The sequence below is a fragment of the Poecilia mexicana genome, unplaced genomic scaffold, assembly GCF_051168715.1.
Source record: "Poecilia mexicana isolate PSO_F unplaced genomic scaffold, ASM5116871v1 scaffold_5, whole genome shotgun sequence".
NCBI classification, from domain to species: Eukaryota; Metazoa; Chordata; class Actinopteri; order Cyprinodontiformes; family Poeciliidae; genus Poecilia; species Poecilia mexicana.
This window is the reverse complement of record NW_028263374.1, coordinates 3,649,761-3,666,963: the sequence shown is the minus strand read 5'-3', so window position 1 is coordinate 3,666,963 and position 17,203 is coordinate 3,649,761. Positions and strand designations below refer to the sequence as shown.

Here is a 17,203-nt window from a genome sequence, read left to right as displayed (position 1 = left end):
GAATTCAGCAGTTCCAAAAACTCACTATAAACCTCAAATTAAGATCAACAAGTGATCTGTAACGTATTAAAATTTCAGGAACCAAAACAAAATGAAACGCGTCAAAAACAAGAAATGTTTTACCGGGCTGATGTTTTACTGTTTCTTCCGTGTCGCTAATAATAATGTTAACATTTGGAATAAAACAAGTCTAAGCAGATGCACTGGTGATGAAACAGACTTCTCCCTAAATTCCCCCGTCAGGTGCAAAACGTTTTATGACAACTGACAGAGGAAAAAAAAAAGCAAATCAATATGAGCAAAAGCTGTGATCCGACTTCAGGAATGTTACACATCCACACACTTCCTGTTGTTAGTGGTTTTATTTTACCTGCTGACTCATTCCGAGACTGACACTTGGACAGGGACCGAAGCCCTCCAGCCACCTTCTTCTTCTCTGACTGGCAGTAAAGATTAACTTTGCAGATATTTGGCAACATGTGGACGTGATTCACACAAGCAGGTGTTGTCTGGGACTATAATAGAATTCACTAATAAGTGGGTGTCACTGTGGGAAGGTAGAGACAGATTGATTTTATAGGTGCTGGGTGTGTGTGGAGTGTGTGGGCAGAGGTAAAGACAGTGGGCTGAGTTAGCAAAGGGGATACATCTTGATTTCAAAGAGACATGCGACCCTTTCTAGTCCAAGTAAGTGAAGCTGATCCGAAACAAATCTATTCATATGTTCATAACAGAGACTGGCTGCATATTCAGAGGCCCCAAAGCTGTCCCTTGCTTTATGAAAATAATGTATTCTTGTTAGATTAAAACTAGCCTTTCTATTAAGTTTAATTGCTATTAATATCTGGGTTAAGTACACAATTTGATTCTCATCTCCCTTCAGGGCTCCATCTGGGATTTCTCAAATTGAGTTTGATTTCTTGGATTGAATTTCAACCAATCAAATGAGAGAACAGAGTTAGGAGTAGTGAACAGTGACTCTGCTGTTTTTAGAAATGCAGTCGGGGGGATGCTGTTGTGGCGAAGCACCCCCCATAATATGGTCTTAGTCCTTAATACAGCTGTCGTAGGTTTGATTCCCGACCTGGTGGCGCTGCCCTCTCTCTCTTTACCTATGTTCCTGTCTGAGCACTTTCAAATAAAGGCCATTAGAGCCAAAAAAAAAAAGAAAGAAAGAGAAATGCAGTCTGTTTGTGTTTGTAGTTTGACCACAGCAGGGGGACGTAAACAAAGCCATTCAGTCGGTGTTGGCCACACTTCCAAATGTTGAGCAATTGAAGCCAGAACAAGAGGAACGTTTAAGACATTTTATTACTGGCAAAGATGTGGAGACCTTACTCCTCATGGGGTTGCGTACAGTGCACGTAATTTCTGGCAAGCTCCGTCGAGCCAGGCACATTACATACATTACGGCCAAACATTAGCGATTGGTTCAAATCAGATCCTGTGATTTTAGATTTCAAAATGTGATGCTTAGCCTGCCCCGGCAGCAGAAGTGAGAGGCAGGTTTCATTCTGAATAGGTGAGCATTTCACAAGGACTTAAACTTAAAGTCTTTAGATTAGATTGATTGGTTTGGCTCGGTTTGCTACTTTTAGCAATACAAGCTCATAATATATTTCCTATTTTTTGGAATGTGTTGACAAGTAGTGGCTGATACTTATATGTGCCAAATCAGCCGTTATCAGAACTGCTAATCAGTATCTTGTACTTTCAAGTTTTAGGATGCTTTGTTTTTAGGGCTGCACCAATTTACTGGCCAGTTCCCTTAATTTTGGGAGAACTGTGATCAGCTGATACTTACGTGTGAAGACGATGTTATCTACCTCTTTTATGCCTCAGAAAATGCCTGAGTATCAACATTGTCCTCTTCTGTTCTCCTGTGGGAGATGTTATCTGACCGACCGGCCCACCAGGTCATGTCTGAAAGCTTGAAGTTAACATTAGTCACCCCACTGTTGCCAACTCTGTGACTTTCTTGCTATATTTAGGTTCATTTCAGACAAAAAAAAAGTTGGTATTGGCCAAAATCGGAATCGGCAGATCAGGCTTTAAAAGATCGGTAATCAGCCAGTAAACTACATTCGGTGTACCCCTATGTGTTTTACATGTGTAGTAAAATATCAGCGTGTGAATGTGGGTGTGAACAGGTGAATGACTGAATGCAGTGTGACTCGCTTTGGGGTCCTCTGGACTTGATTAAGCGTATGGGCCATTTACCATTTACATGTGCTGCAGCTATGTTGGTTGCTGTCAGAAATCCATGGGTAGGATTTGCATTCTCAACTCTACAATGTGAATGCATTAGATTCATGAAGGTGAGGAGGCATTCAAAACCACCTGAGTTACCATGAAGTAATATGTTTGGAATCACAGCTTAATTTACTCTTTGCAGTATTACCACAAGATTACTTTTACAGTCATACAAAATATTTGCATCTATACAAAAGCCATATAAAAAAAAATCCATATGTGCAGTCCTGTTTCATTTACTACTGAATTAAATCATCCACTATTCTTATTCTTCCCTTCTGAGTAGTTTGCCTCATAAAAATATACACAGCAGCAAAAAAATAGTCTGTAAAATAAGTTTCTGTCATGTTTTACTAGAGCTCAATGATGAGTTTTCCCTCATCGTCACTGCTGCTGTTATCTTCTGTGTTGTCTTGAAAGCTTGGAACAGGCCTTACTCCACTGGGCAGACAGTCTGAAGACTGGTAGCCGTGAAAGGACCCAATCATGAAAACGGATTGGTATTTGCTGGTAATGTCAGGCCTCCCAGAGTTAGAGCTCTGACCTATGAAGTCATTCAGTGAGTCCATGGCGTCCTGCTTCTTTTCAGGTTCCAGAAACAAAAACGGCTGAGACGGAGATTCAGTAATCTGTTTGTCTGGCAGTATTTGGATGTCCCCGGTCATCTCACCAGTACCTCTGCAGACTTTGGGAACTTGGCTTAAGTACGAAGAGGACAATGTTCTAAAATCTGGTAAGATGCAAGAGTTAGTTTTACTCTCTCCAGTGAAAACATCACAGCTGTAGTTACCAGCGGCGGTACAGCCTTGCTGAGCTGAAAAGCTGATAGTGCTTTTTGTTTGATCTTGACATGAGAATGACTGCAGGCTGGGCTCAGCACAAAAAAAGACACTCTGTGTTTCTGATGTGGAAATCGGAATCGCAGCATCCTGGCTGAGATCTGATTCACGCGAGACCTGCATTTGCTGGTCGTAGAGGACGATGCCTCTGTCCCAGGTCTTCTGTGGCAAATAGAGATGGTTGATTTCCAGTGGTGGAGAGCTCAAAAGGCTGGAATGAATGCTGTTGGCAGGAGTGCCAGAGTTATGTGAGGTGTTTGGGGCTTGATGAAGGTTGGGTGGAGGGCACTCGGACATACAGGAGTTCTTCTGGGAAAGAGACTCTAAATGCTGTTCTGACAGACAGGAGAATTTAGAGGTATCCACATGATGGTTTGTTTCTTCTCCCTGGAATAAAAGAATAGAAAGGAATTAGCCTCTAACAAGAACACCATGGGGTCCCCAGGTAGCATCTTTTCCCCAGTAATTGCAGCAGTGAAGTGTGCAGTTGAAACCTTCAGGAAGACCCCGACTCTACCGCAACTCGTCACAAGATCCTCTGTAAGTACTGGCCCCCTCTGAGTAATTTAAAATATTCTTTCCAAGTAAAGTTTCTAAGTGAATTTAACTATTGCTTATTCTTCCACAGATCCTCATCATTAAAAAGCTCCTAGAAACTACAGCGGGAACCCTGGTCCTTCTTACTCAAGACTGTGGGCCATACAAAACCTTAAGAGGCCCCAACACCATCATAATATTGGAAATGAAACTGTTAAACAGCCTTTGGTCTCATTTCTTTGGTTCACTAGTCAATTGTTGACAGTAGTTCCTTAGTTATGCTATCTCCTTGACTTCACGGCGTATCTCAAAAATACCAATGAACCGAGGACATTCTCCCTTTTCACAAATATATCTGTGTGTAAATACGTTTGCTCTTTGTGTTTTGCTCCATTGCTACTCCACTTCTGAGAATCCCCATGTGTTTTTTGAGATGTTCATTAAGAAAAGCATAAACGTCTCTCCATAAAATCTCCTGTCATGGCACCACTTCCCTTCAAGAGACAGAACATTTCACCGAACCCTGCGGTCACCAATTCCTTAAACATTTGAACTCAGTTTGGTAAACACTACAGTTTGCAGGAACCTCCAACTGAAGCTCCATTTTTTTAAAATCTTATGTTCCCTCACTCCCTTCCTTTCCAACCTTACCAAGTTAAGGTCAATGACCTTTACAGAGAAAAGTCTTTTACCACTTGCACCTTTTCATGCTTCCTTTAAACTAGACTGCTTGTCAAATCCACCAGCCTTACTTTGCTAAATGTCTTCCAGGGTCACTGCTTGACTCTTTGCTCACTCAGGACTCTGCTCAGAGATACTTTTTTATTTCCTTGAATATAGCCTCAGCGACTCCCCTGATACAGCTCCGATTGTTTATCTTAAATGAACCTTGAAGAGCAAATAGATCCCAGACAGTTAGTGGGACCTAATTCGTAAATTGGTTCAAATTTCCTCCATATATACAAGGCTCAATTTAGCACAATCAAGGTTCTTTTCAGAGTATACCACTCCAGTGCTTTGCTGCTGAAAGTGTATCCAGCCGTCATTGACATGTCTAGAGCCAAATATTTGACACTCTCGCAATGGCGGTGAAGGTATTTCTGATCCTTGTTTCATTTTATTCAATACTCCCCCACTTAAACTGCCAAATATGCATCAACAGCAAATTGATGCATATTTGGCTTCACAAATATTCAAATGGAAAAATGCTCAACCTCCTCCACACCTTGGCTGGCTCAAGGAGGTCTTGACACACGTGAAACTTCAAAATATTACATGCTCTCTTGCAGGTTCTGGCCAGGCATGTATAACAAGATCTGATGACTTTTCCTGGACTATTCAGACAAAACAACCATCCACCCAAAGTGATCACAGGCCCCCAGGTCTGTCGTCCGCTGTGCTCTTTCTTCACTAACCAAATATTAGTGAAGACAATTAACAGAAATAATCTGAAAGAGAATTAAATTAAATTGCAGACACGCTTTTCTTCCAGCATGTATTTTTTTTAACTTGAAGTTTATAAAGCAATCTCAAGAATTTTGATATCCTGGTTTAGTTGCCTGTTGCCTCCCCGTATTAATGATATAAGGAATTACTGGATGCCTTCAGGGGGCATAAATCAACTTGCTCCTGTGTGTGGTTCTGCGACTAAACTGTTTACTAAAGAGTCGTCTTGTGTAATTCATCTTACTACTTTCTACACTGTTTTGACACATAGGCAGGATTATGTGTCTATTGTGCTGCAACACTTTCATAAGAAGCTGCCTGCTCCCACACCGTCCTCAGATAGCAGCATTCTAAATATGTGAATGATTTGTGGACGACTGGAGCTGAAGCTGTAATTAAAACAATAAAATCCACAGGAAGAATTCCAAACTGGAAGAAGTCATCTTATAAACATTTTGTTTTTTGTTTTCTTTTAATTTTATATATTAAATTATACAGTAGAACCAAAGGGGGGAAAAAAACATCCATACACTTTTTAAATACATAACTATTTAATACCTGAGTGAAGTTGCGCCCCCTCCACCCCCAACCTTCTTCAAATCAGACAAAAATTGGTGTCAAAAATTGATGCTACGTTTGTGCAGCAAAATTTTTTGTTTGTGCAGCTATCACTTTAAAATATATTAAGAAATGTTTATAGAGGTCATGAAAGGTCAACCAGCATCCCTGATCCCACCCCATTACCCCAAACACACACACACACACACACACCATTTTTTTGTTTGTGCTGCTTTGGCTTTGAAGATTTTTATGAAAATTGAAAAGGTAATTTTGATTAATAATTTTGATTAAGTAAAAGTGGGGGAACTGGTTGACCTTTTGACCTTTAAACTCTAAGCAATTAGTACATTTTGAACACAAACCTTATCTAGGTTTCTTCTAAGAGAGTGTGTTTATGCTTGATTCAGGCACTGAAATAACAATAATAATAAAAAATAGGACGTACAGTTAACATTCAACACATAGGCAGTGATTTTCCTTCTCACCTTATGCCTGCTCATGTCTGCTGCAGCCACATGTCTGCTGTAAGACTCTGGTCCTTTGTCTGATTTTGTCAGCCCATCGTTTGCCTGCTCTCCCAAGCGTTGGTGTTTTCTCTCTGGCTCCCCCTGGTTCTGCTTTGGTCTCCAGTCCTTGCTCTCTGGCTGCACAGGTGTCTCGCTGTGCTCATGTGAGTCCAGACCCATCTGTGCTCCCTCCGTGATCCCTCAGGCAACAAAAACAGACACAAAGAAGTTGTTTTTTTTTTTTTTTTGGGTGGGGGGGGGGGGGATTTAAGGTTCAAGTTTTACTGCTTGAAGGCTTCAGGTAGGGATCAGGATTCACAACACGATGAAAAATAAATTATCTCATTCGGTCATAGTTGTTTGTTGTGACCTATCACCTCTGGATGCACCAGATGCGTCCTGAGCGTGTGGACAACTATTCACGACACAGAGTCGCTGCTCTGAGCTCTGGACCACCTTCGCTTCGCACACATACCAGACTTTAAACCGCACACATACACAACCTCACGACCTCATGCAAACCCAAAACGAGACACCTTTTTACAATTCTTGTACGTTAGAAATGCAAAGTAATCAAGAATTTGCTTCAATGCATTTTGTACGTTTCCCAGAAAACAATAAGCTTTAAATTCTAATGAACATTTAGAATTTAAAGCTCATTAGAACATTTCCAGTGCTAAATGTTCTAATGAACATTTAGCACTGGAAGATTAAATGTTCTTTAGTCTTCCAACACGTATATCCGATATACGTGTTGGATATTTAACACGTATTTTGGATACGTGTTAAATATCCAAAATAAATAAATAATAATAATAATAATAAAAAAGAACAACAGAAACGACAAATAGAATGAATTATGAAGTCTCTGTAAACAAAATTGTCCTTCAGAAAAATGGTCTAGTTGAGACCATATCATCAAACTGAAGACTTTTGTCATTCAGCTTTTGGGAGAAAAAGAGAAAGAAAAACGATAAATCATGCAAATAGAAATTACTGTTTGTTTTAATTTATCATGCGATTAATTGATTTACAGATATATAGATTCCTTGTTTATTGCGACGGGCCTATCTGAAAGGTCGTCTACCCTTCACATTTTTTTGTAACGTCCTGCCTAGAAGAGAAATGTGGGAACTTCAGCAATTACTGGAGCCTGGGAAAACAAACAAACTCCTATATTCTGTGATGAAACATAAGGACCAGAGTGTTAGCCCTGGGGATCCTGGCAGCAATCCACCGTCTTTTAATTACAGGAAAATAGTAAGCAAAAGCTGCTTTTGATTGTTTCTGCCTGCAGTCAGAATTCCTGATAAACATTTTAATGTTTGAGTAAAAAAACAAACAAACAAAAAAGAACGACATGATTTTTCTAGTTCCTGGGATTCAGGAACCAGAAAAAGTCATTAGATTATGCTGCCACCTTGTGTTGGAATGGGGCCTCTACCTACATTTTTTCAGGGACTGAAATCATCAGTGTGGTAATGTACAGAACTCCTGTGCTGTTTGCGTACTGCTGGACACCAGCTTTACAGATACTAAAGAAAACAATTGCAGAAAATTCACCAGACTCGGTCAGATCCACCATGATGGACCAGAACAATCTCTGAGTGTTTTCCCTTTGACCCGTCCCTGATTATTTTTGCTCAACAAACAAGTTTCTTTACTCATTTTTACTAAACAGATGCACAATGTGAAAAAGATCTAGATGAAATTCGTTATTTTAACACTGGTGATGCATTCGTAACTTTTACCTGATACACACCCGTGCCTCCTATTAAATGTTTTATTTATGTATATCAGTGATTCTTGAGAATAGAGACAAAATAGGTCCTATGGATAAAGCACAAAATTTGAATAAAATATACACAAAATATAATTTTTTCAAATATCTGACTAAACAAACCTGGGTCATGTGAGCACAACAATGTATATTTTCCAGGTATTTGCTGAATATTTTTTTTTATTTTAAACATTGTAGTCGGTGGATGATGCCTGTATAATCCCTTGTCCAGGAGCAGAACTCAATATATTATAATAGTTTAAAACAATTAAAGAAATACTAAAATTATATATTATGACAATTAAGTATAAGTACTCATATAAATAATTATAAAAGTATCAATAAATTGAATTAAAAATATTTTTTATATATTTTCCAACTCCATCGAAATTTGTCCCTAGTTTTTGTCAACACCGTCGGACATGAAAAGAATGTAAAAAAAATCAGGCATTATTGGGGGCACCAGAACTTCTGATTACTCCATGACCACTTCCTTTCTCTTCCTTTGCTAAGAGGGCTAGTTAGCTCTGGTTAGCTTATGTTATTCTTTAGTTTTTTCTTCTGTTTTATTCCTAAATTACTTGTCACAACCATGATGTGTCAACTCCATAACTGACAATTTACAAAACTTTGATGAAATTTTGTGAAATAAAGCTTAATTTTGGTATACTGTAAAGATTTCATGGACCTGATGAGCTACAATATGGTCTCCTTCAGAGCAGTTTGGCATTTCGTCAACTCCGTCAGATGTCAACTCCATCGGAGTTTTTGTGACTTTTTCATTGAAATTGTTGTCAAATCTCACTTAAATGTGCAGCTAATTCATTTTAATATATTTTGCATAAATTACATTACTTCACATGTATCAAGTTTTTCTTTTTACTCACTAGCTGTCAGGGTCAGGTCGATTAAAAATGTAATTAAAAAAAAAAATGTTGCAACTGGGAACCTGCACAGTAGCATCTTTACACTTCCAAAACATTGTCATATTTGCATAGATAAGGTTGAGAAATAATTTTAAAAAATATGGGAAAATTAAAACCCATTTTGTCCCTATTCTCAAGAATCACTGATTTAGGTATTTATTTTTATTGTTTAATTTGAACGTTTCCAATATTTCAGGTAACTGAAGTCTTTTTTTAATTTCTCCCATATATCCAACAGAAAAATTTGGTTTCTTTTCAAACGTTCTGCTTCTTTAATCACAATTCAGATCATTTGGAGACGAAGGCTACGCTCATACTGCAGCCTAACTTGACCCAAACACGATTTCTTTTTTCTTTTTTTTTCTTTAATGCGAACTATGTCTGATTTTTTCATGTCAATTTGAACAGCACAGATCAGATTTGTTCAAATTCGACCCAGACTGTCTGTAGTATTCCTCCGACCTGAACGTCACTGATACCGGACAGACGTCACGTCACTACTCTGCTTCCTGATTCGCGCGCAAGTCGGAAGAAAAATAACAACCATGGCGGATGAGGATTAAGTTGTTAAAGTGTTGGCTCCGGTCTTACAACTTTAAAATTGTAAGATTAGCATCCACGTTTACATCTGCAAACACTGAGCACTGCTTCTTCTTTTTTTATGTCTGTTGGCAAAACTGAGCGCGTTCTCTATGTGTGACGTTATTGCGCCCTCTACTGCGCATGCGGGACATTTTTGCAGTTCACACTGGAGATCACATACAAGTCGCATATATTTGGAAGTGTGAACAACCACGCGAAAAAAAAATCAGATTTCATAATCAATCGGATTTGGGTCACTTCAGGCTGCAGTATGAACGTGGCCTAACTATCTTCAAACTTTGTGTATGTAATGGTAAACGATGGATACATACATACTTGCAGTAAGTTGTTTGCTCTGCTGTAGTTATCAATGCACTTGAATATAGAAATAATTCAATGACATATTCTTGCATTATGTAAGACATAACACCCAGATGCTTAACATAAGTAAGCTGTAATTCATACCTGTGGTGGAGCTCTGGAAGCTTGTAATGTCTCCGGGTCTTTTCATGTCAACAGAAGCAGGCTGTAAGTTAAACTGACCCGGAGATTTTTCTGAATGTTCTCTTCTAATTGTATTCTGTATTTCCTGAGGACAATGTTCCATTGAAGAAGAGGAATTGTCAGAAAGTTTCACTCTGCTCAGTTGCAAGTTTGCATGCTTGAGTGAACTCTCACTTGTGGATTTTGTAGGTTCCATTTGATGACTGTGAAAGACAAATGCTTGTGGGTTGAGCTGTCTTACCACATTGACGTTACTGTTGGAAAGTTGAGAGACTGATGCATCAATGCCTGCGTTGTCGCTGTTGGCTTGTTTGAGGAACTCTCCATTCTCTGTCCTACTGATTTTGCACGCCAAAGCTCCACCCTGACTGTTCAATACATTTGTGTTACACAAGCCACCTGGATGTTTCGCTTTCTGTTGGCTTTTGTCCAGAGGTTCGATTTTCATGTTGCTCTGATTTGCTGGACTGGTGGAAAATGATCTCTCACAAATTTTCTGTTGACCTGTAAGCATTTGTGAGGCCGTTCCAGTTTGATTGACCCTCTTAGTGGATAAAAATTTCTCCTCGGCACAAGTGTTTGGAAAGAGAACTTGTTTAGCCTCTGAAGTGTGGTTCCTTCCTGAGTTTTCACCTCTGACTGAAGCAGAGGTTGCCATAATACTGCCTACAGAATTCCGGGTCTGCGTGACTGTGATTAAATGGCCATTATTGTGCGAGTGCCGGGATGGTGGTTGAGGAGGGAAAGATTTTGTTGATGATGCAGTTCTGCAGGCATCACTGTGTTCGGTTTTTTCTTTCACCGGCTGCACAGACTGTGGGGGTGATGCTCTCTCTGAGTTAAGTCTAGACAAATGCTCCTGTCTGACACCCTCCTTTGGATCTTTTGGTTGTTCTTCTACTTTTGTGACATTGGTAATTTTCTTTGAGCCAAAAGTTTGAGTTTTACTCAGGGCACCTTCTGGGGACATGGCTTCAATTTCACGTAACTGTGGCAGACTAGGGCCAGACTGACGTTCAATTTGGGGTGCAATAAGAGCCATCTGCTCATCTGATATGATTTGAAGACAGATCTGGAGGTCTGCTGTGTGAACATGAAAAACATTTTGAGCTTGCTGGTCCAACGGCACAATGCGACAACGTACAACTGAGGCATTAGAGTCAACATCTGCTTTGTTTGCAGGGTTTGCCAGGATCGATGCTGTTGACAATTGCCTGTCTCCCAAAAAAGGGTTAGATCCGTGGTTAGGCAGATGATGCGAAAGACCTGTGATGGTGGCAGCAGATGTCTGACTATTTCCTGTGGGCAAAGACATGCTAGGAGCTGCAGTTGCAAGAGGTCTGGGTAAATGTTTATGCATAGAATCGGTTGCAGTTTTCGAACAATGCAACAAAGCGCTGCATAATCCACTCGAATAATCTTGAAAGCAGCTTGTGGTTATTGTGGTTGCTGCAAACTGCCTTTGCATAACAGATACATTAGAAGACAAACTATGGGTGTGTTGTGAAGTTTTAACCTGACACATACTTGTAACTGTGCGAGCCAAGGCAAGGTGGTCTTGTGTTTCCATGGACTCTAAAGTGTTTTTAGATATGTTTTCATAAGACGTCACTAAGATTTGGTCGCTGAGAGTGGCACTACAATCATCTGTTCCCTTTGGTTTACTTTGAGCTTGTGGTAAGGATGCAGGACCAGATTCAAGGGCATTGGGTAACTTCAACTGATACTTGGGGAGGAAACTGCTCTTTGCAGCAACAGAGTCTGAAGTAGCTGCCGAAGTGCTAATCTGGGAAACATTTGCATTGAGTAAGCATGGCAAAAAGAGGGTTCCTTTGAGCCCCGGAGAATTTGGGATTTCTTTAGCTTGGACATAAGTAACATCTGTACCCTGCGGAGGTGTGCTTGCAGTGACAGGCACAGGGTGCTGAGTCAGTGTGCTTGGCACAGTCTTCATCTCCAGAGGGGAAATTATTTTTTCACCAGTTTTCTGCTTCCTTCTGTCAGATGGAGTGTGGGCTACACAAAGCTCTGTCGTGGAGTCAGAATGTTTTGTAACATTCCCTAATCTCCCTGCCTCTGTTAGATTGAAACACTCCATTTTGTGGACAGGCACGGATTTGGTGGCAGGTAAAGGCAATAGTGACAGAGACAAATGTCTTGTAAGTGGAGCCTTAGCAGAACTATTTGTTGAATGAAGGTGATGTCTTTCTACATTTACATCCACAGAAGAGACAAGGGAGAGATTGGCAGAGAGATGGCCTGCTGTTGCATTGCTGGTTGAGAAGTTTACTGTTGAGCCCGATCTTGTTACTGTTTCTTTTTGAACCATGGAGACCCTTTTCTGCACACCCTGAGCTGTCTCATGAACCAGGTTTGTCAAACATTTCCTGCCTTTGACAGCAGTGGAATCGCCACTTTTGTCAGGATCATAGAGCTTTTTAAATGTTCCACCCCCATACATGTACCACTTGTTGTAAGCAAACTTCTGTGCTTTCTTCCTCCGGAACTTTCTGCTGCTTGGCTCTCCAATAATATCACTGGCATCTCCGTCGCAGCTGAGACTGCCGGTGCATGCCTCCTCCACAGATGAAGTTGTGTGGAGGCTGTCTGTTGTGTGGTTGCAGTCTACGGCTGTCTGCCGAACCAGTGGGCGGTGAGAAGACGAGTGCTGGTTCACAGGCTTCTTCAATAAACCTGTTGGGTTGATCTGGCCAGAGCTTCTCCTGCGGATGTCTGTTGCATAATCACTTTGACTGGAGGAGGTTGGGCTGCTTCTCTCGGGCTGCAGAAGGGTAACGCTGAAAGGGAGTGAACTGCTGCGCGTTAAGGGGGCATGCTCTGTGGTAGAGGAGCACTGAGTCGGCACAGAGTTGAATAAACCAGACTTGGTGTGTCTCTGCATCCCAGTATTCTGGGCCGGGTTAATCTTCATGTCAAAGTGGAAGGAGTCCTTGTAGGTGTATGGCATGGGAAGGTCAATACTGCCCTGCTTTGACAAAACAGTTTTTCTTGGCCTGACATTTTCAAGGTGTTTATCCTCCACAACAGCAGAGTTGTCCGAAATCAGCTTGGATATCCGTTCCTCTAGCCTCTTATGCACCTGCTCCCTTGCTGCGTCTTTTTCGTCTCGTCCACCATGGCCTTGTTCTGAACATAAATGTGTGTTCTGGGTTTCTTCAAGATGCTCCCTGCTAGGTTTAGAGAGGGAATCCACACTGTGCTCAGGTAAGACACTGCTGGGACTTGGGTAGTGGTCGCTGGTCTCGCTGAAGCCAGAGTCTGTACTCTCATGACTCTGGGATTTCCCTCTGGACACAGATCTGTCCCACTGTTTGGAGAACAGGGTGGCTTCCTGTCTCTGAAGCTGGAGATGCCGACTGATGGTCAGAGAGTCTTTTGTATTTTCTGTCTTCTGTTTATCCTCCGCAACTGTCAGTTTGTTACTCCCATTTGTTTCTGCGCTGGAAACCGTTGGGCTTGTCTCTCTCTGTTCGGAACTTTGAGTCTGAACAGCAGGAGTCGGGCTCTCAGCAGCACTTAGCGTAGTATGCTTCTCCTCACTGCCCAAATCTTCGCATTGCTCATCAAGAGACAAACTGGAGGAACAAGTCTCTCTAGAGCTGGACATGCTGTCCAGGCTGCCCAGGTTGCTCTGCTCTGACTCGGATGATTGTCGGGCATGTGCCTGAGTTCGTCTGTGTTTGTAGAGGTTGCTCTGAGTCTTGAAAGACACTCCACAGGTGGTGCAGGGGTAAGGTCGCTCCCCGGTGTGGCAGCGGAGGTGCTTCTCCAGGACACTGGGCTTCATGCAGTCACGACCGCAGTGAGGACACACATGTTTGCCCGCAGACTTGGGTTTGGCTGCAGGAGTCGGAGCTGGAGCTGGAGCTGCAGCTGGAGCAGCAGCAGCAGCAGCAGCTGCGCTCAGTCCCATTTGAGGCTGCAGTCCACCGGCGAGATGCAGTGTCAGGAAGGGAAGCGTCTCCTTGGAGTAGAGCGGTGGCATGGCCAGATGGAGTGCATTTGTCTCTCGCGCGTCTGCAGGAGGTTGAAGGTATGGCTGCATCGGCATGGCAGGAACTGTCTGGATGTAAACAGCCGTTAGTGGTGCCTGGATGTCCATCCTTTTCTCTGCCTGTGCTCTGACAGAGCCAGTGTGCACCGGAACACTCGATAGTGTCGGCTTTCCGGTCTCCATGGCAACACTGCAGCTGTCGTGATGTACCAGCTTCGGGTCTCTAATTACCTGAAAGATAAAGACATTTGTTTTTAAGTCTTTTTCTTTGCCTTTTTGCTCAAAAAGGCTGGTGAGTTTATTCAAGCAGACTGCTTTAAGTCTCAAAGTGAAGAAAGCAGCAGTGCAATGTGACAAAGCAGCTAATGAAGACAGATATGCAGAATCCTTCAGGCCAGACGGCAAAGCCAGTCTTCATTTCACATTATGATAAAATCTAGGAATAAATGTTTGCCACACTTGTCCAACCATCCTGCAGCACCCCAAGCAAAAGTACATCCATTTGCTAATTACATCACTCTGGTGATGAGTAATAGTAACCATGATTGCAGAAGGGAGCGCAGGCATGTGAGTCTGTAAGTGCAGATGGGAAGGAATCCATCAAGAGACAAGTTGAGAAGAGAGGCAAACATGAAGTAAACATATTGAAGGAGGGGATGTGGAACAATCCAATACTCTGTCGGACATTAAGAAATCTTAATCCACCCAATCAAAACATTAGCTGCTAACGTTAGCTGTCTGCTCCAGTCTGCAGACTGGCTGATGTGGTTCTGAATTTATCAACGCGTACGCGTCTCCCACATGGGAACCATCAAAGGGCATATTAGGAGGAGCGAATTACATTTCTTTTTGTTCCAGTGTGGCGGGTTTAAAACCCACAGAGGTACAGTTGGCATGGAGCTCAGTCTTTTGTTGGCTGTGAAGCATAAGCACGCCCACACTGCATGAAGACTTGTGTGGTGTTGTGTACAGAGGGAAGTTTACTTCTGATCACATTGAACAAAAAGCCTTGTGTGCACAGACTTCGCTTTCTGTCATTAGTCACAGTATGCAGATGTGGAGCCGAATGTGCTTTCACTTCCTTATCACCATGTAAATCACCTCGTATTGTTTAAAGGGCTGTAGCCGTGTAGCTGAAACAGAAGTGAAGCACTGAAAATATTTTTTGTATTGTTTTGCTTCTGAATCTTGGTTTTATTTGTGGAATTATTTTACAATCATCTCACACTCTCCTGTGCTCTGCCAGCTCAGCCAAACATTAGCCAGTATTTGTCAAATGAAAGTCAAAATATGGACTCTTAATCTGCTAAAACGAATACAATTAGGAAGGAAACAAAGAAGGAATGGAAGAAAGCCCATCTATGCTGCTGTCAGGCAGCGTAAGCAGGAACAAAACAAACAACAGTACATGTAGTACCTCACTGTGAGTGGTAACTCAGAAGAGTACAGATAAAAAAAGAAAGTGCAGGAAACATTTAGGTAGAGTTCACTCACCACCCTGACTGGTGACAGAGCCCTTTACACAGCCTCATTCTGACTGCAACCGCTTGCTTCATGTTCCTCTCCAATCTCATCTTCTCTCAGCTCTGTGACAAGAACCGTTTCTTGTGATGAGGAAGCGGAAGACATGCAAATGAGAGCGAGAGAGAAAGAGAGAGAGAGTGAGAGAGAGAGAGAGACAGAGAAGATGCAAGCTGGTATGGCAGAAAGGAGGAGAGTGCTGGGTGGGTGTGCTGGCTGTCAAACAAAGACTTCCGGAGGATAAGTTGAAGTCAGAGACTGCACTAAGAGATCAGCTGGACCGCGAGGATCATTAAAACAAAAGTGTTGAAAGCGGGAGCTGCCAGTGGAGGAAGTGCTGCAACAAAAGCAAACTTACCCTTTCGACGGCTGACTTTTACCATCAGCAGTTTGAGGCAGTACCTGACTTCTATCTGCCTCGCATGCTCACTCTCCCACCCACTGACTTCCACCCACGCACAGAATCTCACCCACCGACACAGACAGAGGAGTGAGGTGCAGCTCATGTTGATGTGGCTACACATGTGCAGTTCTCATCCTTTCTGACAGAGAACAATTAGACGAGTTAAAGCGTTTAAATGATCCACCTCCACCACTATCCCTCTTATGTTTTATTTTTTTGTGTTTGTTTTTGTTTTTGTAGGGGGTTTAGTGGTTAACTTTGCACATCCTTAAGGAGACATGCTTTTGTTTAAATGAATTTGTTATTTACGCTGGCAGTGTTAATCGTTAATCTGCTGCTGGTTTAGTGAGTAAGGATGATTGTGCAGCAAGTGATAATTTGTAAACAGATTATGAAATGTGTGTGTTTGTGTGTGTATGTTTTTTTTTTTTGAGGAAGCTTTTACTCCAGCCTTTTATGAAACTCATTTTATCTACAAAAGAGCCAAATGAAAAAAGCCTAGTTAAGTTAAAATCCGAACTGCCGGAGAGGCAAAAACTCTGAAGACTGGAAGACTTGGAGCCAAAACTGGTCCATTCTGACCAGTTTTGTTGGGTGATTTACACTCGGGTTGTTTCATTCCGCAGTGTTTTTGTTAAATGATGTTTAAGAAAGCGAAGCAATAAACACAACGACACACATCTTACGTTCGCCAAGAGCATTGTGACAAGAAGGAATGGACTGCATGAGGCAGAGAACAAAACGATGTGATTTTCATCGCGCCACTATAAGTCTTTTCAAGCACATTGGCCCAATCATGAAGGGACTATATATATCTTTTTTACGTATTTGTTAAAACTGTCACCATATTATCACGGTATGCTACGAGATAGAGAATGATCAGTCTCCTCCACCTCCTGCCTGTGCTGCTACTGAAGAAATGCACCGCTCCTGAGTCATCCCAACCAAAATCAACCAATCAGAGCCAAGAGTAGTGTCTTAGTGCTGTCAATTAATCTCATGCACTAGCTGCTAAATGTGCCCCAAATCTGGATAAGCAGAGAGAATGGATGGACTGATTGATTGATTATGTGAGAGAACCAATCAGGAACATGGTAACACCCCAACAGCATCATTTCTAAAGGTCATTGATCTCCATGGGATCATGTGGGAAGTTCCTTCAGTCAAGTAACTTTAACCTAGCAGTTTTTAACAAATCTTGTTCTTGAGAGTTTGGAACCATTCACAACCTTTGTCAATCAAAGTACAACACAAGCCTTAGGAGTGAGCGTGTTGCAACATGTAGAATACAAGGAAAATCATTGTTTTTGGATTGTAACTGACTTAGCTC

At 41.8% G+C, this 17,203-nt stretch overlaps 1 protein-coding gene across 1 annotated transcript; it reads right to left on the bottom strand.

Annotated features, from left to right (window-relative positions):
- Positions 1 to 343: 343 nt before the first annotated feature.
- On the bottom strand, positions 344 to 15,576 carry znf831 (zinc finger protein 831). The gene is made up of 4 exons (XM_014974261.2): positions 15,444 to 15,576; positions 9,896 to 14,180; positions 6,122 to 6,342; positions 344 to 3,479 (listed from the first exon to the last, which is right to left on the bottom strand). The coding sequence occupies exons 2-4, from the start codon at positions 14,130 to 14,132 to the stop codon at positions 2,607 to 2,609; spliced, it is 5,331 nt and encodes a 1,776-aa protein (XP_014829747.2). The 5' UTR covers positions 14,133 to 14,180; positions 15,444 to 15,576; the 3' UTR covers positions 344 to 2,606.
- Positions 15,577 to 17,203: the final 1,627 nt, after the last annotated feature.

What these genes read in the sequence shown, in the direction of transcription:
- znf831 (XM_014974261.2), bottom strand. Translation starts at nt 14,132, where the DNA reads ATGGAGACCGGAAAGCCGACACTATCGAGTGTTCCGGTGCACACTGGC. An exon ending in CTTCCAGAGCTCCACCACAG is followed by an intron (nt 6,343 to 9,895) that starts GTATGAATTACA and finishes TTGTTGCCTGAG; the next exon opens with GGATCACGGAGGGAGCACAG. An exon ending in CAGACATGAGCAGGCATAAG is followed by an intron (nt 3,480 to 6,121) that starts GTGAGAAGGAAA and finishes CTTTTATTCCAG; the next exon opens with GGAGAAGAAACAAACCATCA.